Source organism: Haemaphysalis longicornis, unplaced genomic scaffold (genome assembly GCF_048455015.1).
Source record: "Haemaphysalis longicornis isolate Haplotype H1 unplaced genomic scaffold, Haemaphysalis longicornis Haplotype H1 scaffold_4, whole genome shotgun sequence".
NCBI classification, from domain to species: domain Eukaryota; kingdom Metazoa; phylum Arthropoda; class Arachnida; order Ixodida; family Ixodidae; genus Haemaphysalis; species Haemaphysalis longicornis.
In genome coordinates, this window is record NW_027526361.1 from 60298940 (window position 1) to 60323449 (window position 24510).

At 49.1% G+C, this 24510-nt stretch overlaps 1 protein-coding gene across 3 annotated transcripts in view; it reads right to left on the reverse strand.

The window, feature by feature from the left end:
• Positions 1-5825: 5825 nt before the first annotated feature.
• The window catches only part of LOC144178798 (uncharacterized), a 35227-nt gene continuing 16542 nt past the window's right edge, over positions 5826-24510 (reverse strand). The window contains exons 4-9 of one of the 3 annotated variants that reach the window (XM_077706918.1): positions 24002-24069; positions 23200-23286; positions 20398-20541; positions 19818-19954; positions 6692-14945; positions 5826-6655 (exon numbers count right to left, since the gene is read on the reverse strand). In XM_077706918.1, the coding sequence (XP_077563044.1) occupies positions 6230-6655; positions 6692-14945; positions 19818-19954; positions 20398-20541; positions 23200-23286; positions 24002-24069 (9116 nt within the window). In that variant the 3' untranslated portion in view covers positions 5826-6229. Of the gene's footprint in view, positions 14946-19817; positions 19955-20397; positions 20542-23199; positions 23287-24001; positions 24070-24510 lie in introns of all 3 variants that reach the window. The other 2 variants (XM_077706917.1, XM_077706916.1) reach the window with 2 other exon arrangements.

The window sequence follows — 24510 nt, forward strand, 5'->3', positions numbered from 1 at the left end:
TGGCAACTGGCCCGCTGTCTAAAAAACTGGCCGGGCTAGTCAAAAACTGGGCAGGTGGCAACCCTGGAGCTGTTGCATTCAGCATCTCGTAAAATTATTGCTTAAAAAAGTGTAGCCAATATCCCTGTGTGTATGTTCTACACTGCAGTATGTACCTAGACTGGAGAATACCAAATTGGGACATTAGCAAATTGATGCATTGATGCATGCAAATGCCGTACACCACGAATGAAGCCGTCCCGGATGCCGGACTTAACAGTCGGCATTATACTTAGCTGCAAGGTGAAGCTAAAGCCTTGCTCGTGAATGCTAGAACAGTTGCAAAATCAATGAGGTGTGCAAATGTGGTACATAGCTCATTTTTCTCACGTGCCTTTGTGGCTTGAAAGCGTGCCACCGTACAGGTTTTCTGAACATGGAAACACTGTACAAGATGAGGTGTATGCACGGATTGCTTGCTGCTGCCTGGAAACCCATTGTGCCACTTTGGAGGTTTATGGCAGCAATTTTAACGCAAAGCATTCTTCACGGCTTCACTACTACTAGTAAGTGTTTTCACAAAGCAGCAAAGGAAGGAGACAGAAGAAAAATTTGAGCAGAGTTATTGGGGGGAATCAAACCCACATCTTGACCACTAAAGGTAAGAACATACCGAGTAGTGCAAATAAACAACACACAAGAAAGAGGACATGGACAGGCACTACACTTCCAAAAGTGTTGGAAGTGTAGCGCCAGACCGTGTCCTCTTCCTTGTGTGTTATTTGCACTACTCAGTATGCTCTTAGACCTAAACCAACGTGTCCAGTAACACGTTCTCCTGACCACTAGAGACAGGAGCACTACCAATTCAGACACTGCCTGCAGACACGACTGGCAGGCATCGAGAGGAATGACAGGTGCTGGTGTTGAACGTCGCCAGGCCATCGACGGTGTCGTGAAACAGTGCTGGATGGGGATGACGTAGTTGTGTAATACATCTCTACACATCTTTATTAATACGTTTAGCATTCCTGGCCTAATTTACCCAGGTTGCAGTACATATGTCCCTGGCTAGCCTGTTCCGCTCGGAATGGGTATATAAAAGAGCAAAGGAGATGATGGATGGAGGGAGTGGTGGGAGGGGAACAAGGTGAAGTGAATTCCCTTTGCTACTACAAATCCTTCACACAAGTGATAATGCATTGCAAGCGCATACCCCAGCACATCTATTGAAATTAATGCACAGTGTGAACGCGATACAACTCTCAGCTAGTAGCAGATATTCGTAACGCCTACTTGACCAGTAGAGGTTGATTGGTAGCCACCTCCGATGGCCGAGTGGGAGGAGCATCACCCGCTACATACCCATTACAACGAATACGATGCTAGTTGCCTTTATATAGATAACCACCTCCTTAAGGATGGGTTCTGCCGCAATTTTATTGTAAAGCACTCCTGGTGACTTAACGGTGTTCTAGTGTTTCTAACTGTTTTTGCAAGACAGCAGTGAAAGGAGCACCAAAGCTTGCTGTTAGGTGACCACTGATGTCAGCATTGACGCACACTGGGCAGCCCAGTGTGTGTCACATGTGCATTGGAAACGGAGGATGTGCCAACTCCACCCTGAGCACATGATGTGGCGATGTCACCAGCGGCATAAGAACCAGCACTTTTCCCACCAAAACCAGAGTGGTGTAGAGCTGGCTAGCATCACCACGTTTCCCTAGGAGATTGATTTCCACTAAAATGTCCTGCTGGAAGCAGCAGCTCGCCCAGGTGGAGTTGGAGAAGCCAAAATGTAAGCGCGCCAAGGCTGGCCGATGTTAGGTTTCCAAGATACAGAAGGTTTGCACTGCCACGCAAGAATGAATGCAGCACACCACATGCAGAGTGACCCAAAGGGCGCAAGAATGGGATGCCATTCAGGAGCAGTGTCATGGGGTTAGCGGCCAGCAGCGAGTGGCCATGTCCAGAGCGGCAACTCAAGGCCACATGGCGGCAGACTGCTGCTTTGAGAAGCACTACACCGATGCATTGTTTGGGACCTCGTGTGGTCCCTTTAACAGACACTACACGAGGTCCCAAACAATGCATCTGTAAACAATCAGCGCTCACCTTGGTCGTCAACCCAATGCATTGCAGCACCAAACCAAGAATGCCCTGCATTACATTGGAGTCAAGGTGGCCACAATTTTTTCCTTTTGTCTTTACTAAGCATGAAGCCATTTCAAACATCACTAACTTGTTTTAACAAATTTGTGGGTGATAATTTCCATGTAGCAAGCTTTGACATGCAATACCAGTTGCATGAACCTGGCTAAGTGCCCCATAATACGATAAAACAGCTGCTGCACGAAAAGGCTGTGCATAAAGCCATTCCTGCAGCCAGTCTGACACCGAAATCTTAGGCTGCAGCATTTGCTTCTCATTGAGCCTGTGCTACGCATTCTCAGATTTACACAGTTTGACTCACACACTGAAAGTTCCTGTTATGCCTAGTGCAGTTGGATCCCCATTGTCTGCCTTTATTAGGCAAAGGCAGTGGGTTAAAAAGTGTGCTGCTACCGTACATGACATGCTGAAGAACAAGCAAGTGGCTTGCTAGCCTTTAAATTAGCCAGGCCAGCTGAAATATGAACACAGAAATAAGTTACCCCAAACGCAAGAATTTTTCCAGTTTGTGGATCATAAAATAATGGCACGGTTTCAGTGTACCTATCAGGTATAATGAATGAATTTAAGTTTTGTAAATAGACTGTGCCTTTATTTTGCCCATGTGAAAAAAAAATTCTCAGAAAGTTGTGTCTTCAGTGGTGGGAGGGTAGCACCCAGTGTCGGTCCTTGAAGTTGGGAGTGCCCGGAAGTGCAGATCGCGGGCTGCGGCATGAGCCGCTTCATTCCCAACCAGGCCGGCATGGCCAGGAGTCCATACAATGGTCACTTCTAGGTCCGGAGGTAGGCAGCGTAGCATGGGTAAGGCTTGCTGTGGGGCGAGACCGGCCTGGTAAAGGCGGCAGGCTTGCTGTGAATCGCTAATGATGGTGAGATAAGGCTGATTTCGGTGTGTAGTAATGGCATGGGCGATGGCCAGGGCTTCGGCTTCGGGTGTAGGCATATTTCGGTAAGTTGCTGCAGTAAGGGTGTTGCCAGAAGTGTCCAGGGTGACAAGCGTAGCCGGAGAATTGGGGGAGGGATGCGCAACATCCGTGTAACGGGTCTGCGGGTCATTGCCGTAACGCTTCTCGAGGTGGCGTACTCGAGCTTCTCTTCGCGCACGGTTGTAAATGGGGTGCATGTGCCTGGGTATGGGCGCTGTTCTGAGTTGTTGCCGAATGGAAAGGGGGATGCGCTGTGGGTTAAGACGAGCAGGGGGCGGGGTTCGGCCTATATTATGAAGAACCTGACGGCCTGTGGGGGTGAGGGCAAGTCTTTGCAGCTGAGACACGTGCTGGGCTTCGATGAGTTCATTCAGGGTGTTGTGGAGGCCAAATTTCATGAGACGGTCGTTCGCGGTGTAAGTAGGCAGGCTGAGGACTGATTTGTACGTCTTTCTTATGAGGGCGTCCAACTTGTTAGTCTCTTGGGGTTTCAGATTGACGAAGGGGGTCCCATAAGTGATACGGCTGGTGAGCAAGGCTTGTACAAGGCGACATGTGTCTCCCTGCCCTTGATTCCACCTTCAGTGCCATACTGTCCCACTACAGGCACACACGAAGAATATACCCCCCGCCCCACCTCTCCCTCCCAACACACCACGCCACCCTTTATCGCCGCCTGCAAACTGAAACCTTCTATAATCACCCCATCCTACACCACATCTCACCGTCCCTTTTCCCCTACAACTGCCCGCACTGTCACATACCTCTCATGACTTACCACCTTGTTTTCTCTTGTCCTCACCACCCTAACCCCATCCCATCCCCCAACCCTGAGCAGTGGGAGTCCGAGCTGACCAGCTCAGCACCAGAGCGACAGCAAGCCCTGGTGCAACGAGCTCTGGACGCAGCTCGGACTCGCGGCCTCCTGGACTTGGGAGGCTGAGCACATCGTGGTGTGCACAATAAACGTTTATTCCTCCTCCTCCTCAGAAAGTTGTGCATTTAGGTATGCATCATGGTGCCTGCATTTCAATCTGGCCAACCTGTTCAGTAATTCCTCAGCTTGGCCAATTGAATGAAGGCAGCTGCCGTAAGTAGAGGCAGAGAAAGAAGCAGTGGCATCTCTGAATGCACGAAATGCAAAAATCTCCCTCCCGACTAAGCTAGCTGGCCAAACTAGAAAGCAAGCTAGCAAGTGGCTGGTTGGGGACAAGCCTGCAATGGACACTAAGATGCAATAATATTATCAAGTGAGCGGGTGTTTAACACTGCCATTCTTGTCCACTCTGTTGTGTGGGTATAGGCACGAGGCCAATGTTCTCAATACCAGGCGACCCATAAAACTCTACAGCAAGAGCGCCCCCTTTTTGTTTCTATTTATGAAAAAAATAATGACTATTCTTCTGCAACCTGGAAAGCATTCCCATTTTTATCCCAATTTTAAAGAAGCAGGGCGTCAGACTGAGCCCAGTCCCGACCTTATCCTATTTTTCAAACCTGCACTACGTGGCAGCGTTAGCATATGTACGATCACACAAATTTAAGATAACTGAATTAACGTCTGAAGTGAAGCCAGTTGGTTAATTCTGAACAGGAAAACAGCGCACAGATACAGATAGGTGGCCTTAAAGGGGCCATGAAAACAAAATACAACTTTGTTCGATTGAAAGTACTACACTTTCACTCAGCTTCATTATAGCAGCAAAAGGTGTTTTTTTAACCAAAAAAGCGCAAGAAATATTAACGTGTGTTAACTCCACATTATCATTAGAGCGATAGCTCACCAGAATCGCCCAGCTGGGTTTCTTGGTGGTGGCTTAGGTCGGCAGCTGTCAATTGCACAAACAAGATTCTGTGACGTCATACATAAGTTCTGGGAAGTGACCATGGGGTCGCCACTGTTGAATATTTTTTTTTAATATCCCGACTATTTGCTTGAAGTTGGTGATAAAATTGGTATTGCTACTGGAACAAAACAGCCTTTTGAACTTGTATTTTGTCTTCATGGCCCCTTTAAAAAGGAAGATAATGTACTTGAAGGGGGGCTTAATTTGTAAGAGTGCACAGTGTAATTGCATCACTTTTACTAGTTAGTTTCTGGGGCTATTATGTTCTTGTATGCGAAAAAAAACGAAACGTATTTATCTGCGTACTACAACAAATATGCTTAGGTAGTTGTTTGTCACCACTCATCTGTGCACCCTCTTGACTGCTAGTCCTCATTTTTTGTGCCCTTTGACCCCTCAAGAGCAGCAGCACGGCCCACTTGTGTATCTGCAGCCACATGCTCCAAACTAGGTGCACACCAGTAAGGAATTGAAGATATACCTTAACCCGCAGCCACCTAAGCTCATGGCTGCCTTACACAGGTAAAATCCACACCTGCCCTAAATTCCTTTCAGTTTGCACGTGCACAAACACAGTGACAGACACTGAAAAAACAGCAGTTAATTGCCTACCATTACCAAAAAAGTGAGTGTGAATCAATCTTGGGTTGCCAGCAGCAAACACACAAGGCTACAACGTTTGCTACAGGAGTAAACTCGGTTTAGAAATCTACAAAGCTCAGTTCAGTGGAGGGCTCCAGGTTAATGCAAAGCAGCTGGAGTGTTAACCTGCGCACAGATTTTCCGTTGTTCAGCTCCTTGTGAATACAGCCACATCTTGCACGTACAGCATTGGAGCCTCGTGTTTGTTATCGCACCTCTTCGTCCCAAACCCAAGAACTGCAGGCCCGGAGTCAGCCAGTTTGCACAAGAATACTTTTTTATTCTACTGGTAACGAAGAGCGTATTTACACAAACGATAACAATGTTCAATGCATTATGTGCACAGTGTAAATGAAGAGTCAACTAAAGGTCACGCACGGGCGCCCCACGTCAACCTAATGCCAACGCCTCGAGCAAAATCAATCCCCTCGACATGATGCCACAGGTACACTTTGAGCCTTTCACTCATGACGTCCACACATGCACACAATGAAAACAAAAGGCAAGCACCGAAGACGGGGACCCGCAGCAGGAGGGGCTGTACATCTTGCGCTCCTGTTCCTCACGCAGTCACCACCCGGGCCCCGACGCGGAAGAAACAGCGAGATCTGTCCAGGGAGCACAGATTGTTCCTATACACAGTGGCGGCGAGTGTGCAGGAGACTACGTGGGCGGCCTTGGTGGCAGTGGCGGTGGAGGTGGAGGAGGCTGCTGCATCACCAGGGCGGGGCTGGCCTGCACCATCTGGTGCGGGTGGTACACATACGAGGCATTGGCATTTGCATACAGGTGCTGCTGAGACGGGACCTGCTGAATCGGCACCTGTTGGACCGGCACCTGCTGAACCGGCACTGCCGGGTGGGTCGGCTGGCCCGTGGCATAGGCGTACGTCACCGTCTGGCCCATGTGCGTAGTCGTGGCGTAGCTATAAGCCGCTGTCGGGTAGCTGTTGTAGGGGACTGCATATCCCGCCGTGGGGTACCCCTGCTGGGGCAAGTGCACCTGGTACTGCGGGTAGGCCGCCACGGTCTCCACGGCTGCAACGGGCACGGCCGGAGATGAGGTTGCAAGCACAGGGGCCTGCTGCTGCTGCTGCTGCTGCATGGGTGCCTGCTGCATGGGTGCCTGCTGCATGGGTGCCTGCTGCATGGGTGCTTGATGCACGGCTACCTGCTGCACGGCTGCCTGCGGCATGGGCGCCTGCTGCACCGCTACCTGCTGCAAGGGTGCTGCCTGTGGCTGCGGTGGCCGCTTCGGGGGAGGCGGAGGTGGTGGCAGGGTGTCAGCCACGGAGGCCGGTATGATAACCTTGACCTTGGTGCGATGCCTGCGCTCACGGGGTGGCGGAGGGGGAGGTGGGGGTGGAGAGGGAACGCCCCCGCTCGACATGGGCTCCTTGCCCGGTGGGATGCCGTCGGCAAAGGTGACCGACTTCTTGGGCTCGCTCGACAGAGAGCCCCTGCCGGCTGGTATGAGAATGCCGGCAGGCGGGGGAGGAAGGACTAAGCAGCGCACGGGCGGGCGCGGCGGTGGGGGCGGCGGCGCTTCTTCGACGGAGCTGGATGACGAGCTCACAGACGACGACGAACCTTTCCGTGGCTTGAGGCGAAGGTACCGCGGAGGCGGCGGGGGCGGTGGCGGTGAGCTGTCCTCCTCTTCGGTGGGCTCAACGTCCACAGTCTCGGCACTGCACAGGTCGTCCGAGGAGGAGCAGGCCACTTCTTCGACGGCCGCGAGGCAGATGTCTTCCGTATCCACGACCGTAACAAACATGTCTCCCGATGACTGAAACTTCACCTCTTCCTCGGAGCAAGCTTCGCTGCCAACTTCTACCTCCGCGCAAACCTCCGGCGTGGGCTGCTCAACAGTGGAAAGCCCCGGCACACTTGCATCTTCCACATTTAAAACCGGAAGCGCAGCTGGCTGTACGGCGGCCTCAGCGTTGGCTTGAACTTTAATGATGATGGGCCGTGACATACTCTTGCTGCTAGAAGGCTGCTGGGTGGGCTTGGGTGCACTCTTTGCAGAGATTTCTTTCCTAAGAGGAGGAGGCGGCGGCACATCCTCAACGTTGTTGGACACTGTAGCGGCATCCCTGTGCCTTTTCTTTCGAGACTTTCTTGCCGAACTTGATGGAGCTTGTGTTTGCGGAGCAGTAGACCCAGGCAATGGACCAATTGTGGAACTTTTAACCGACACAGATGCGTTTGTCGGAGCGGCAGATACACTCTGAATGGTACCCGTGGGTGGCACGACTGGTGAAGTGGACGTAGCAACAGGAGTCTGGATGGTACCCACGAGCGATATGACTGGCGATGTGGACGTGGCGATTGGCACTGGAGTGTGAAGCGATGTCATCATGGGTGCAGATGTGGGTGTGGGCAATACGGCAGCAGGCAGAGGGAGTGGACTGTCCACGATGGCTGCCGGTGCTACATGCGATGTGGGAGTAGACAAGGGCAATGAGGAAGCAACAGGAATGCTGGGGGAAACACTCGATCCAGCGAGGGCAAGCACACTGTCTGCCATGAAGGTGATTGGTCCCAGAGCAGATGCAATACCAGGGCTGGGTAGAGGCACAGGCTCCGGAGGCACAACAGACACAAACGGTGAGCTGCTCACCTCACTCTCACAAGCCACCTCGAGGGCCACGATGTCTTCAATGCCACCGTCCGTCGAGACCAGCGGCAAGCAATCTGTCAGAGGGGGAGGACCCGGGACAGGGACTGCCGTCGCAGCAGGCTCGCTCTTGCTTTCACAGGCCGCCATGCCACTAATGTCCAAGACTGCCTCTAGCTCTGCTGTGTCTTCGCTCGGAACTTCAACTTCCTGAGCAACCTCCACTTCAATGCAGCTTCCAAGGTTCAACTGTTCCATGAACTTTTCATACTCGGAGGTTAGGTCCTTATCCACAGCAACCATCGAAGTGTCGCCAGTTTCAGAAGACGTGTGCGTTTTAAGCAAACCAGGCAAATCCATACTGCCAACTGTAACTGTCTCCTCTCTTGGCTGCTCTGCCTCTTCAGTTGTATTAACCAATAAGATACTGGCATCAGCAACAGTGTCGACAGTTTTCAAGTCTTCAGCTGCATCGATTACTACACTACCGGCATCAACAGCAGTACTGACAGTATTCACCGCAGGGGTACTGGCATTAGCACCAGTGCTGGCAGCATTCACCGCCGGCGTGCCAGCTTCAGCGACAGTTTTTACAGCGCTCACAACTGCTGCACCAGCATCAGCAACAGTGCTTACAGCATTCACCAATGCTGTACCAGCATCAGCAGCAACGTTGAGAGTATGTGCCGCTGTGGTACAAGCATCGGCAGCGGGTTTCGTTGCAATTTTGGCACCCGCAGCAATGTCACGCTCCTTTTGTAAACGGTACTCCTCAAAACGCCGCTCCTCAACACAGGTGTCAGAATTAAGGAGCATATCCACAAAATCGTCAGTGAGGTCCATGGCATTAGCTGGAAGCACATCCTCTGCCTTGCTCATGGCTGGATGTTCGGAACCCTCCTGGTCCTGTTTAATTTGAGCAACCTTCTTTACAGGCTGGCACTGCTGAATGGCTTCATTTTTGGAGACTTCCAACGCCAATTCTGGAACGACATCTGCGGTTTCCGGTGGTACTGGTTCACATTTTTCAGGTGACGCTGGCGCCACTTTCATTGAAGGTGGCACTTCCGGTCCTTCTAGCACCGGGGCTTCTGCAAGTTGTGGCACTGCTTTTGAATTCCCCGATGAGTCACCAGCCCCTGCGCCTGATGGTGCCACCTCAGTACCAGGTTCCTTTCCCTCTGTACTTGACTTAGGACCAGTGCACTGGTCGATGGGTGGTGCTTCTCGGGGAGAAGCTTCGGCTTCTACTTTGGCACTGCTTGCCTCACCGTCGGAATCGGCCTCTTTAGCTGCCGCCTCTGGACTGTCCATGTTATCGTACAAGCACTGCAAGGCCTGAAGACCAGACATGGCAGTAAGGGCAGCAGGTATGATGTCCTCTGTTTTTGACGGTTCTTTATCTGAAGAGGCCCCTTTTTCGTCACTCAAGGCATCCTCAGAAGCTTTCTTGGGATCCGCTGCCTTGACTTTCTCCACTGCCTTTGCCTTGTCTTGGGAGTCTTTTTTCTCTGCGTCCTTTGGCACCTCCAGGTCATCTGGCTTTTCTTTTCCCTCAGTTTCTTTGCTGACCACTGGGGCCACTTTTTCCCTTTTTATGGCAACAGTAGCAATTTTACCGTAAATGGGATTGCAGCCATAAGAAATGAAGGGCTTGCTGTTAGTGTACCTAATAAGAGACATTGGCCAGTTAATTTCTTTCTTTCGATCGATAGTCTTCACTTTGATACAATCGCCGTTTTGTTTCCGTGCTTTTTCTAGTGCTTCACTTCTGAGTCTCCCCCTTTCTTTCGGATCTAGTTCAGCTGCTTCTTTCAATGCTTCAGCCTTCTTTGTTCGGTCCTGCTTCTTGAGCCTGTCCCTTTCCTTAGCATTTAGTTCAGCTGCTTCTTTAGTATCTTGTGTTTTTTTGGGTCTGTCTTGCTTCCCAGGGGATCTTTCACGGGACTGTGGCTTCTTGCTGTCTGCGGTCTTAGAGCCGGACTTGGGCGATGAATGGCGGCCAGTTCTCCCACTGTCTCCTTTGTGTGTCTTCGACGAGTCCTGTTCAGCCGTTGCTTTCTTCGGTGCGGACCGGTCACTTTTGTGTGTCTTCGATGAGTCCTGCTCGGCAGCTGCTTTCTTAGGTGCAGACTCGTCACTCGGTGATGACTCGCTCTTCCTTTTACGGTCTCCAGTCTTTCTGCTGTCCACCTCGTCAGCTGCCTTAGCACTGCTAGAACGTCGGCGGCCACCTGAACTAGTCCTTTTTGCGTCACTTTTTGGGTCACTGTGCTCACTGCCACTACTATGCTCTAAGCTAATCCTTGGGTGATCAACAGCCGCAGGTACTGAAACTTCATCTTTGCTTGGAGGCTCTGGAACAGACTTCTCCTTGGTTGGGTCGCTTGCAAGGGCGTGAGGTGCAATGGAGTCCTTAACCTTTGCATCCAGCTTCTTTTTCTCCAGTGCAATTGAGTCCTTGGCCTTTGCATCCACCTTCTTTGTCTCCTGTGTAATGGAGTCCTTAGCCTTTGCCTCAAGCTTCATTGTCTCCTGAGCAATGGAGTCTTTAGCTCTTGTGTCCAGCTTCTTTGTTTCCAGTGCAATAGAGTCCTTGGCCTTTGCATCCAGTTTCTTTGTCTCCTGTGCAACGCAGTCCATAGCCTTTGCCTCAAAATTCTTTGTTTCCGGTGGAGCGGAGTCGTTGGCCTTTGCATCCAGCTTCTTTGTCTCCCTATCACTCAGCTTGCATTGACGTGTGCTCTCGGCACAAATGTCCTCTGCTTGTATATCTAACTTCAGTGCCTTGCTATCATTTGGCTTAGGTTCGTGGGAGCTCCTAGCACATGCATCTTCTGTTTTTGTGTCCAACTTTGCTTCGTCATCACTCAGCTTCGACTTACGAGTGCTCTTAGTGCATGGGTCAACCTTAATGGAGCTGTCAGGGCCTGCGTGCAATTTACTTGGCTCCAGCGTAGCCACAGAAGGTGCCTTCTGACTCTTCAAGTGCGGTTCTTTGACTTCACCAGCACTAATACTAGCAACGTGTCTGGACAACAGTTCCTCCACGGCCTCGATGCGACGACTGTGCAGCAGCAGGTCGGCTGCCTGCTTGCTTGCTTCCAAGCTGCCTGGAGTTGTTTCAGGGGGCTTGTGTTGGATCCCTTTTAGCGGCTTTGGATCACTGCCAAGTTTCACAGCCTCTTTTACAGAGACCCTTTCAGTACGCAGTGGCAATGGGGCAATTTCTTGTGCAGGCTTTAGGGGTGGTTCAATGTGTTCGGGAACACATGTCACTTTGGTGGCACCACCAATCTGAAATGCGCCGGCCAGATGCTCCAGGGTCTGGGCTGCCTGCACGCCCAGGATTGCCGAACTGTGGCCGTCTTCCGTTTCGACGAACTCAGCAGGACCCGCCAGCACAGTTTTTGCAGTCTGTGCCTTCTTTGCCATTCTAGCCATCTTCTCTTTAAGCATCTTGGACTTCAGCTTCAGTTTCTTCCTCTTTTTCTTCAGTTTTTGGGGGCACTCCGAAGAAGAAGATGAAGAAGATGATGAGCTGCTTGAGCTGCTCGAACTAGAACTGGAAGAAGACGAACTGCTTGAACTGTCAGAGTCTGAACCACTGCCTGAACTGCTGGAGCTTGAGCTGCTACCCGAGCTGCTGCTCTTTGACGAACTTGAAGACGACGACGACGATGAGGATGAGGAGGAGGACGAACTTGAACTAGAAGCCTTAGATCGCCTTTTGCCTTTCTTCTTCTTCTTGTCTTGTGATTTGTCTTTGGAAACCTTCTGCTTCCCCTTACTTGCACTGGCAGACTTCTCTTTACAAGACGCCAGGGTGCCCACACTTGAAGGGTCTGCACTCTTAGATTCTTTCTTGGAAGCTTTTACTTTATCTGCTTTGCCAGTCTTCTTCTTCTTCTTCTTAACTGAAACATTCAACTGAACTTCCGAAAGCTGTCCCTGTACTGCCACCAGCACACTCTTCTTGGTAGCTTCTATTTCGTCTAAAAACTTCTGTTGCAGCACATTTGCGTCCTCAACATTTTCAACGTCTTCAGTGCCTTTGTCAAGCATTTTCTTCTGCTTTTCATTCCCAAAGGTAACCTCCCTGTGCTGAACAATTTCTGTGCTATCACGACTGTCGAGCAGTGCTGCAGGGGATGGGGGAGACACTCTGGGGTGGCTGGCTTTCGATAGGACATCAAGTTCTATTTTACGACAAAGTTTCACTTGGCTGTCGGATTCATCTGTCTCGAGATAGACGGCTGCAAAGAGCTGTTGCTCATCGACCATCTTCTCACCACTGCCCGAAGTGTTGCTGGCAGAGAATGGCAGCTGTTCAATGGGCACTGCTGCAGGCTCATCTGGCGCACCACGACTTGGAGAAAATGCACCGTCACAACTGTCAGCTTCTCCCAGCACATCGAGGGGGCTGTCCTCGCACATTAAATTCAAAATTGGCTCGTTCTTTTCCAAAAGCCCACCCACATCGTCGGCCTTTGGGTCACCTCCAAGCTGCGGACTCTCCTTTGGGCGAGCCACGCTCTGTGCCTGACCACGGCTGGCCTTCTCTTCTTCTTCGTCCTGCTGATCAGTGGCCGCATCATCGCCGTTCACCTCACAGGCCGTGCCGTCCTCTTGAGGAGTGTCTGGGCTAGCAGCTGCCGGCTCGGCTCTTTCCATGGTTGCTTTCTCTTCCTTCTTGAAGTCATTGGAAGCAGGGCGCTTTTCTTTACCCTTCTTCTCGTCGGCCGACTTCTCTTTCTTCTTCTGGCTCTCTGCATTGCTCCTTGCGCGACCCTTGGAGTGGCTTCTCCGTTCCCTGCTATGCGATCTCCGCTTAGCCTCCCTGCCGCCCCTGTGCTCTCCCCGGTCTTTGCCCCGGTCCTTGGACTTGCTCCTTCGTCGATCCCTCGACCTGCTCCTCCTCGAGTCCTTGGCATGGCTGGGCTTTTTGTCCCTAGAGCGACTTCTCCGTGCTTCCTTCGACTTGCTCCTCTTCTTTTCACGTGGAGAACGGCTTCGGGCGCGCTCTCGGGACCGACCCCTCCGTCGATCTCTGGACTTGCTTCTCCTTCGATTCTTTGACCGGCTCCGCCTCCTGTCTTTGGACCGACTTCTTTTCCTCTCGCGCGAACGGCTTCTCTTCTCACTCGACTGCTTGCTGCTGCGGGGGCTCCTGCCACGCTCCTTCTTATCACTCTTGGATGAGCTGTCCTTGTCTTTCTTCTTCTTTTTGCTATCACTTGAAGACGACACGTCAACAGCACTTGGCTTGTCCTTTGAGGACTTCTTTTCCTTGTCGTTGAGCTTAGTGTGCTGCTCTTTTGAGTCTTCACTGCTCTCGGCAGCAATGTCACTGCCAGCAGCACCATTGTTCGCACCTTTGGTCTCACCCTGTGGCTCTTCCATCTTCATCTTTTTCTCCGGGACTCCCTCGGTTGCATCGTCCGGTAGCTTGAGCTCAAACTTTTCACTCTTCAAAAACTTGACAAACTCAAACTTGGGCTTCACCCTAAACCTCTTGGGGGGAGCCACAAAGTAAAAGTTGCTGTCCTCCGGCTCTTCCGCCTCGGGGGCTGGCTCGTTCTCATCCTTGTTGTCAGCTTCATTGGCGCCCTTGGTCTCGGCAGCGCCGGGCTGTGCCTCTTGGCCCGAACCTTGGGCAGCCTCTGAGGCCTCATCCTCTGGCTGGTCCTCGTCATCCTCCTTGAACAGAGCACTCGAGATGGGCGCCACTTTGCCCACGTTCTTGCGCGCAAAGCTGAAGGACAGGGCACCCTTGCCGGGCCTCTTGCCCACCATCACGGTGGCCCTCTTCACTTCCAAGGCCTTCTGCAGGGGCTGGTTGGAGCTGAGGGAGAAGGCGATCAGGCGCTTCTTGGCCAGGGCCTTGCCAATGAGCTGCTTGGATTTGGACTCCTCCACCACTGGGGGCGGCTCAACGGGAGCGGGTTCCGCACGCTCCGCTTGGGGTGGCTCTACAGGGGCCGGTTTAACATCAGGCTGTTCCACGTGGGGAGCTTCTACAGTGGGGGCTTCCGCAGGGGGTAGGAGCAGTCTCTCGGGCGGTGGTGGGGGTGGAGGTAGCAGAGGCAGCATGGGCTCGGGCAGAGCTGGTGTGGGGTCTTCTGGGGAGTACTTCTCCTGGCCCGGATCCAAGATGGCGCCCAAGCCCCCTAGCAACGGAGGGGGCGGTGGGGGTGGTGGAATGTCATCGGGGAGAGGAATATCACCCGGGAGCGGAGGCAGGTCAAAGATGCTCGAATCGGCGAAGAATGTGGTGGGGGGGATGCACTCCTCTGCTGGAGGACTCAGTGGGCGGCTCTCCTTGGGACTCGCCCTGGGACTGGCCGGAGGGCTTCCTGAAGCACTGCCACGAGAACTTCTGACAGGACTTTCCACGGAGCTTTTCCGCAGACTGACTGGAGAGCCCTTCGGAGATGCCCTCGGAGAAGCACTGGGAGAAGCTCTCGGAGAAGCTGTTGGGGAAGCTCGCAAAGAGCCCTTGGGAGAACCTCTTGGAGAATACCCAGAAGGACTCCTTGTAGAGCTCTGTGACTGACTGCTTGCATATCCTTTCTTGGCATCCCCGTCATCGTCGGCACTCCAACTGTTGTCGTCCATGGCCTCTCGCTGGAATTCATCGCTGTCGTAGAGAGCTAGAGATTCTAGTGAACTTTGTGGCTTCATCTCTTCTTTCGATTCTATCTGCTGGAAACGCCCTCTGGAGATGAACTTCTCGCCGGTGCCCATTTCAGTGGGTCCCCTATCACAAACAAGTGCACAAGTACGAATGAGCTATTTGCACTGGAATTGAATGCATATTCTTTAGACAGCAGTAAGAATGGCAGGGTAAACAATGGCAGTTACGAAAGAACACGTAAACACAGCAGCACTACAGTAAAACCTCGTTACAAGAGACACTCAAGGGAACCAAAAAACGTGTCTCTTGTAACCAAGGTCTCTTGTATGCAATGTTGCTAACATGGCGAGAATAGGAAGACCAACCAAACCGCCTTCATTCAAATGTCTCTTATAACCAAGTGTCTCTTGTAACGAGTTTAACTGTAGTGTATACAGCGTGCACTATGCCGGCCGATGCTGCACAGCCTTCAGGTGCATTAGGCTTGTCTGACATGACACTGGCCAACTAGCACAAGCGACACAGCCACTTCCGTTTGTCGAGCCATACCCAAAGTTTAACGAAACTAAACTATCAACCATAACAAAAATGCGCCACGTACAAGACTGGTGAGGAGCGAATTGAGTGTGGACAACGGCCCTAAGCGGTATCGCTGCACCATGTAGGAAGGTGGACGATAACCATAGTAACAAAAAATGCATTTTGCCGTTATCAGCAGACTCGGCTGACATATCAAGTTTTGTTTCAGGTACCTGCCCTTAATACATCATTGCTGACGTCACGAAACGCACAATGCACCAGGGGAATTAAAATTTTGGCTAAATTGTTTAATTTCTTTCTCAGTGAATAAAGCACCATTTATTGCCGCACAAGCACTGGGGGCACTATAAAACACCAACAAATCTTTTGAATAAAACAAACTTGCATTTTGCCTTCATGGCCCCATTCAATTCTAGGACCAAGGTGCATAAAGCATGTATAGATCAACTTGCTTTTCTGCTATAGCATGAATATACGTACGGGAAATGCCGTTTGTCAAGGTTTGTCTGTTCTCTTACCTACCCAACGTCAAAGTTGGGTTCGGCTCATAAGCCGATCCCTCTAAACTTGGCGCTTTGACTTTTAGAGAGAGAGAGAGAAAAAAAAAGTAGATTTCAATGTGGCAACATGTGGTATATTATGTGGTCAAATATTATCCTATAGGCCTTATGCAAAATCTGCTGCCCTCTCGCGGCCACCGCGAGTGCGACCGCCATGTTCAAGGGCTCAACTGGAAAGCGGAGCATCGAACTGCAGCGAGTTCCCGGCGATCTATCATTTCCTGTCGTCCAGGATGCCTACATACTGTTGTGTGCCATGTTGCACACAAAGTGGGAACAACGATGCTCAAGGGGCAAAGGTAAGAATGCTAGAAGTCAAAGTATTAATGTTTATTGCGTGTCGCGCGCGTGTGTGTGTGTGCCGCGCGTGCGTGTCGCGCGCGCAGCGAATCGTATCCGTGTAAAATTCGTTCATGTAACAATGACAACAACAAATTATGTCCGTGTGATATGAAAGGGGTTACCAAAGAACTGCCTGCTTGTCTCAATATGCCAGAATTACCTCGCGCTAACGCAGCGGCGATCGCGGACTATACTACTTCGGTGATCGGCGCGAACGCGACCTCGCGCTAACGCAGCGGCGATTGCGGACTACTACTTCAGTGATCGGCGCGAACGCGATCGAAGCTATAAAAAGAATTACAGCGAATGCTGAATGGAACGACCAGCGCTTGTGCGTGCAATACTGATAAATTAGCGTTCGTGCTTGCTGGTCCGGTGTTTGAAATTATTTGATCCCTCGGAAGGCAGGAGTGTCAACTGGCTTGAACATAGAGGGTGCAACCGTTGTGTTTACATGCTTTGCGAGTTCAAGGCGAACGTCACTGCTACAGTTCATGTCCAGACGTACTTTATGTACTGTTTGAAAGATTCCGTTTTTTACATTCTCACAACGAAGAGAAGTTTGCACGCGATGTAAGCATTCTGCGTTCACACCAAAATGCAGGGCAAAATGAGTTCGAGTGGTCGCGTGAACGAACTCCGTGCCGAACACGAACCATCGCTTGATCCGCGATTTTTCTTGCCATGAATGACGATTATCTGGCCAAAAGCACACGCAAAAAAAAAAAAAAAAAAAAAAAAAAACACGCTGCGCAGAAAAAGATGTCCTTCTAACGAAAAAAGATACATAGAAAAAGACGCAGTTTAGGTGCATTTATTGTATGCCTTAGTTCTGCAATTAGCGCAATAAATGTATATTGAGCATTTTCAGTGCATAATTGAGGAGGTAGAACGAAGTAGAGGAGGGGGTAGCTGTTTCGTAGACATTGTTCTCTGGGGTGTACCACTGTTGTACCTTATCAAGTATTTCTTTGCTACCTTCCTTAGGTGAACCTATCGTATCGTACTTGCGATTACAAGCTAGCACACACTTTCAGTACGGAAAACAAGCTAAAGAGGTTGTTAAGAGATGGGGAGAATGCCGTCATTTAGCCCTAAATTTGAATACGGTGTGACGTGGCCTTTAATGCAGACCCTTGGGAATAAACAGGACGGCTGGTAGTTGAAGCATTTATGACGATTATAAAAATAATCCAAGATGATTTACGTAGTGTGCAACTAGAGCACCATGGTCTTCGACCATGTTAGAGACTACAGTACCTGCTCTGCATAACAAGAGAGTCCTTAAACACTCCATAAGTAGTATACACGTTAACAAGCGTGGGTAAAATAAATTAACAGAGTCTTCACACAGACAAAATAAATGAAACGAGCGCCACAAGCAAAGGTGACGAAAATATGACAGCCTTTTTAATGACCCTCGCACAAACAATGCGCTTGCGCATGATGCGTTCAGGTGTGCTTTCACGCGACAGAAAGCGCAACCCGCAGTCCATAGCGTTAGTTCTATAAAAATTAATCACCAACTGTGTTCGATCGTTTGTAATGTGCACATTCATTATCGTGGCAAGAATTCCTTAGTATTTATTTTTCATTCAAAACGCTTCCATCAATCGAAAATTTACTCTGCACCGGGCTGCAGCATTGCAGTGCTATTTGATTTCTTAAAAACTGGATTTTTTTTTTTTTTTTTTTTTGCGAGCGACCCAGGATTGCTGTTACAAAAACAAGCGCAAAGTTGAATCGCGGAAGAGCGAGCATTCGTCAATGTTTTTTCGCTTTCATAAGGACGATTTACCGCACTGTTTGTTGCAAAACACAATACCCCAGCGCTACTTGAACAAACAAGAGCCGTGAGCCAAATATTTATTGCATAAAATAAGAAACGCACAAGAAGTGAAACGGAACACGCGTGTTGCGGCTGCCCGAGCGACTGATTTTTCAAAACTTCGATTTGCGTGCGGAACCATTGATGGCTCGGTAAGCTTTAGAATGTAATTCATTCTAGGCACCATTAAATAACATCTGCGCAAACTCAAAAGCACATACAAATAACAACAAACCCGGCGCACCGTTTCGTCTTCATCGTCGGCAGGCAAACGTACGATTCGGTGGCGAACTTGTAACTGCGATCCTGGTGCCATTGCGATTGCGTTTTGGACGCGTAATATGTCTCCGCGAAGCCGGCCGGGAACCGGGGCAACGCAGCAGACAAGTCCACACACCATTCATCAGTCATTACGTGCGACAACACAGCACGAGACGTGCAGCGAGTCACCAAGAAGCGATAACACGCACGCGCAGCACCTTGTAGCACACGTATTCCCGACCGGCGCTATCCTTAAACATGGCGTCGAAGCGAGGGTTCGATTCGGCTGCGACAGAGGGCAGCACTTTTGCATAAGGCCTATACTCATAAATGCATAGGCTGCATGTGGGCATTTGTGGGTGCATCAGTGCACCTATGACCAGTAATCATCATACTCTATGCTCTAGCATACCTCGGCAAAACTGGGCACCACTCACTCACACTCACACAGAAAAATATATTTTTCCACGTGCACTCACCAGTTGCCCCCACCACTCGCACTCAAGCTCACTCCGCGCCCTCCACCACTTGCACCCACTTGCGCTCATGCTCACAACTGCCGTGACCACTTGAAAGTAACTTGCGCTCACGCTCACCGTACGTCGTCACCACTCACACTCACGCTCAGCACCCGTCATTCCCACTCGCACTCACTCATTCTCACCATTCGTTGCCACCACTCACACTCACTCGCAAAAACTCACAAACAGCAAACAGAAAAACGATATTTTCAGATGGTACAGCCATTATTTTACTGATATTTTTCTCTCTGGAGGATTTAGTGAAGAAAAAATTGCCAGCACATTTTTTGTTCGAGCGCTCACTTCTATACCATTAATTTCCAAAAAATATCACGGGCTTGTAAATTTCAGACAAAACGATAAGCAGCTGAGGGGCCAGCCACGATGTCCGGGCGCTTGTACCTGTACAGTCCTCAATAATAAAACTGCGTACCGATGCGGAGTGCGAACAGCATGGACAAAGGCCGAAATGAGGAGGGGACAGAGGGGGGAATGCGCCACTCAGAAAATTTCGGGGCCCGTGATTTAAGTAGGTAAGCGTGCAAAGCCGGCATCAGCCTGCGGCAGCACAAGTGGTTTTGCGTCCACCGTGGCACAGGTGGTTTTATCAGCGACAGACCAAGACAGACAGGCATGGCGATAAATAAGAAGGCGCAGGAGCGCCGCCTGGGGAACACTAGACAAACTCAACTATTTTGCATAGTTTCCGAGAAGTGGCGCTGGCTGGCGGACATGAAAGCAAGGAGAAAGGCTACGAAGCGGGAAAGAGTAGGAGAGAGCAACAGGAGAGTGGCTGTTTGGCCATTTTTCGCTCACGCGTTAGGCAATGTTTATGCAGGCGGCGTTGGCTTGCCCAGTGCTTGGAAAAGCCCCCCATTAGGTAGCACTGCCTCGGGAAATGAGCCATGCTGGCCACGTGCGCACTGATGACGTCAACACTCACCGCATGACTGCCACGTGAGCCCTGAGCTCTGCCAGGTGCTGCAGGCGACGCTGCTCCTTCTCGCGGCCCCGGTCCTCACGCTTCACCTTGGACAGCACATTGCGGTGGAATTCGCGCTGCTTCGTCTCCTTCAGCCTCTGCGTCACCCACACCGAGACCGGGATCTTCACCTACTCTCAGGGTTGGCTACAAAAAACAGCTGCACAGAACCGTGTGCCAACGTCGCCGAGGGGGCAACCTCCCTTTCATCGCTGTAAAATCGGGTGAGCGAAGAAGCCAGAGGCCAGGTCGGGTTTCATTGAAGTGGGAATCCTGTTTTGCAGCTCCTCGATAAGCTGTGTACTTTGTTACAGGTTAAATCCCCCTGTTGCTTACATGAAGGGACGTGTCGAGTGAGTACCAAGAAGGCTACAAGTGGGGGAAGTTTTGGATAAAAGAAATTTGCCGGTTGCTTTCTCATTACCTCCTACTATGCCAGGGGTCCAAGCAAAGACCCACCTAGACACGTTTACGGGATTCTACAAGTGTGCAAAACTCGTGCTTTCGAAATTCCCGGCAATGGCGAGAATGTCGCCGTTACCTGTTTGTGCGCATGGTCGTAGGAGTTGATGTGGTTGTCGAACTCCTGGTGCTTGGAGTACTGCTTGTCGCACAGGTCGCAGTAGAAATTGGCCTTGAGGGAGGCCAGGGCCTCTTGGACTACTTTCTCTTTCTCTTGAACAGCCTGGAAGTGGCGAAAAAAGAACGAGGGGGGGGGCAACCACTTTCACCCAGACTCGTTCGTATGCACTTCTTCGAGCTATTTGTGTAGAGTAAAGAGCAGCCACATGAAACATTATACCAGCATTCCAAATGTTGTTATAAACCTGTAAAGTGATGTCACAGTTTTGAACGGGGTATTATTGCTTAATGTCAGGCACAGCTCAATGTGTTACAGTTTATTACTTTTGAAATACGTCAGCGGTGTGCATGCACTTGCCTAGTATTAAAACAAAAAGGTACCCACTATTGCTTTTTTCCATAAGATAATAATCCAGGCAGAGAAACAAAAATAGAAGGGCATACAGGCAACATCCCTAGCAATGAATGTATGAAGAAATAGTGGATGGAACTTTCAAGGTACAGCTAGTTTGATTTATACAATGAGAGGCCACAAAGCAAACTACTTTGGGCATAAAAATAACTAAAGAAGTGAGCTGCCCCCTTTTTACCACATGTTCAGTTACTGAACGATCCTAAATAAAAGAACTCATTCAGAATGTCTAACAAAATGGCATGGTCACATTTCTCCAGGCAAACTGCATTTCCACACGGCACATTTCAATGGCAGTAACTATTCAGCAATGGTCACGTAATGCGGGATATGTTTTGCCACCAAAACTGATGTCAATTAATGCGGCAATTTTAAACTTCATCAGTTTCAAAAAATCAAGTGATCAGCATGATGAGTTCCACCCTGATATTTTTGAAATCAAATAAGTGCTTCCCAACTTTTAAACACAGATGAACAAGCACCAAAACTTACAATGAGAATTTTCAAAAATAAGCTCTGGGCAATTACAGTTGGTTTTTGATAATTCGAAGTTGCTTAACTCTTTTGTTACAGCGGAAAAACGGCCGATTTTGAGTGCTTCCACAAAACTATTTTTTTCTCTTGAGCTAGTGGACACATTTAGCATTGCTATGCATGTAATTGTAGCTTATAGATTGCTCTTACAAACACATACCAGCAGTTTTGCGAAAGGTACAATTACTTACAGTTTATTAGTCAAATAATCAGAAAAAAATGCACAAAAAAGTATACACGCAACGTATACAGGCGATTGCAATGAGCCTAAAAATTATTTTAGGAATTCTAAGACATACAAATTGTTCCTACATTTCTTGGCTATGATTCAATATATATATCAACGCTGTATTCAATATATATATATATCAATGCTGTACACCAAGTTTTGTATTTTTGTGGGCCTGTCAACCTAGCAGAACTGACGGCTGTGCCACTCGTCAAAGCCACTCGAGTGTAAGTCGGTCATGCATCCAAGCACACTTTTTTGTGTTCTGACACAAAATCCTTTTCACTTTAGTGGTCAAAAACCAGAAAAAAAATCCAGCGCTCTTGAGAAGTGTCACGCATCGCTCCGTAGCGGTAATCTGACACGAGTGCCAGGCTATCATGAAGGTGATAACACGATATGACGCAGCGCATTTGGCAAAATATCCCTACCGTACGTTGCCCAGACCCTACACATCAATGTGTAAAGCTGCAGTCTCAGATAGGAAGCCCGTTTTGTTTATAAATACAGCCCAAATACAGCAGACGCCATTTTCACACAACTCGCCACTATCGTGGGTTCAAATTTCACTCTTGGCGCGGTCTCTTCACGCGAAATATCAACAAAACATACTAAAATCGAAAAATGAGTCGTCAATAAATACGCCAGATGGCGTTAGTTGTCCACCAGGCGCCGTTTTTAGCTTTCGTGGGACGTATGGCCTATGGCGCCGTACTGAAAGAGTTAATCAGAATTTTCGGTAAACTAGGAGTGATGTGGTGGTCCCGGCAATTTTAAATGCAATCCCATGGAAGAAATTGAATCCCATGGAAGAAACTGCTCGGTAATTTGAAGCTAAAACCCATTACAACCGTTAACTGGAAGTTGTTTCGAATAAAAGGCTTTTCAAGTGCAAGAACAGTGCCGTGTCCTGTGCTCATGCCAGCGCCATCACAACTGAGGCACTGCACAGTTGATTAAGTGGCAGCCAGTTGAGACTAACGCCAGTGTACACATCTCTCTGTTTTGAAGTTCTCATCCTTCTTTCTTGCGCACAGCGCCGTGTGATTGGTTTGCGTGGTAAACTCTACAGGCTTCGATTTTATGACTAAGTCTCACTATTATGGCAACCCGTCTCGTACACTCCACTTGGCGACAAAAGTCGACATTCTGAACAAAATTAAGAAGGGAGACCTGTATGGGCTAATAACAGTGGAGTTCGTGTTTTTTGTTTTATTAGAAGCTAATTCGAAGTGAATTGCGGTCCTTATGGACTTCGAATTAGCTTGAGTCGACTGCATACTTTCCATAACAAGCTTTTACTCATTTTTCGACACTTGCCACTACTGACACGTTAGTCCCGAATGAAACTAATGCTCAAACTCAATTTTCCTGCTTGCGCAACTTTTTCCCAGTCTGCACAAACACTCAGATGTACAGGTATATGCTCATGGGCGTTTCAAGGCGGCTTTCGAACCCCCAAAAGAACACCTACTAGCACAACTGCTTCCGCCTATGTGCTAAAGAGCATCAAAATTTCGACACCTTTCAAGTGAAGCTTTTATAACGAGCAAATAATGAAAGCGATTCCAGTTGCCAAGGGTTACCTTGTACTTCTGTTTGAGTTCTTCTGTTTCCTCCTTTTCAATTTCCAGTGTTCTCCGCTTCTCTGTTGTCTCCTCAGCGTAGTCCATCTTAGGAAAAACAGTGAAGCAGAAAAGGAAGCCACAGGACGGTCTTCTTACTAACACATACGACGACTGCAGTAGGACTAAAACCAGTGATTAAAAAAAAAATACAACACAAAGCAGCACATAGATGTGTGTTGCTCTGCACTGTTTTTTAATCACAAACATATGAAGACATGTACAATGACAGATGTATTATGAAAAAAATATATATACATATAACGCCTGGAGCTTTTCAACTACACAAATAATTTAATGCTGATGACAATGTTTACTTACGGGATGGGCATGACTTCAGCTAGTAAAATCAGACTACCAGCAATATGGAAGTAATTATATGGCCCTACCTGTTCCCCTCCCCCCTTCTTGCATTATGTATATTATGAAAAATGAATTCTGTAAATTTTTTGAGCCATAAAAGGCTGCTCCTAAAATTCTGTATCACTTAAAAAATTTGTTTATCCAAGATGGCCATAAGTCAGTCTGTAGTGCGTGATGGACCTGCGACTAGCCAAAATATTCAACCATTCCAGGAATTCCCACAGTGAAGGGAATTTGCTTTCAAAGCAGAAGTGTTTAATGATAAGTAATTTGATTTAATGATAAGCTAATGATAATGATAAGCATATCTGGACCATAAAAAAAATAAAACTGCCAAACTTGCGACAATGCAAACTGCAAAGAATAAAAAGGATAAGAAAACTACTTTGAAGGTTCATACTTCCATCTCCATTCTTCCAAATCCCATGACATCTTCCTTGATGATGATTGGGAGGGGGTCAGTGCGTCCTGAAAAAATCGAATGCGCACACCATTGTTTGCACCATCACTTGGGGCCCACTGACTGCAAAACTGCACTTCACAGCAACAAAAATACCGAATTCAGCTCAATCATAAACTTTCAAGTACTTATGCGTTCACTACACACACGTACGAAAAAAAAAGAAAAGTGCTCCGAGAAATTTCTATTCATTTCAAGCCAAACCCTTATTTAACAGCCATTACCAAGACCCTTCTGCGATCTTGTCTCCGGCACCAAAAAGCAACCTGAAAAGAAAATGCTGCTGCTACGATGAATCTCCTCCTGCTGAACAGGCGTTGGTAGTTTTCGGGATTTGGAAACACTGGTTACTTGAAGCCAAGTCTGAATCGGGTGGAATTTGAGTGCGTTAACTTTTAAAGGGACACTGAAGTCAAAATACACGTTACTCTATTGGCCTGGTTCACCGA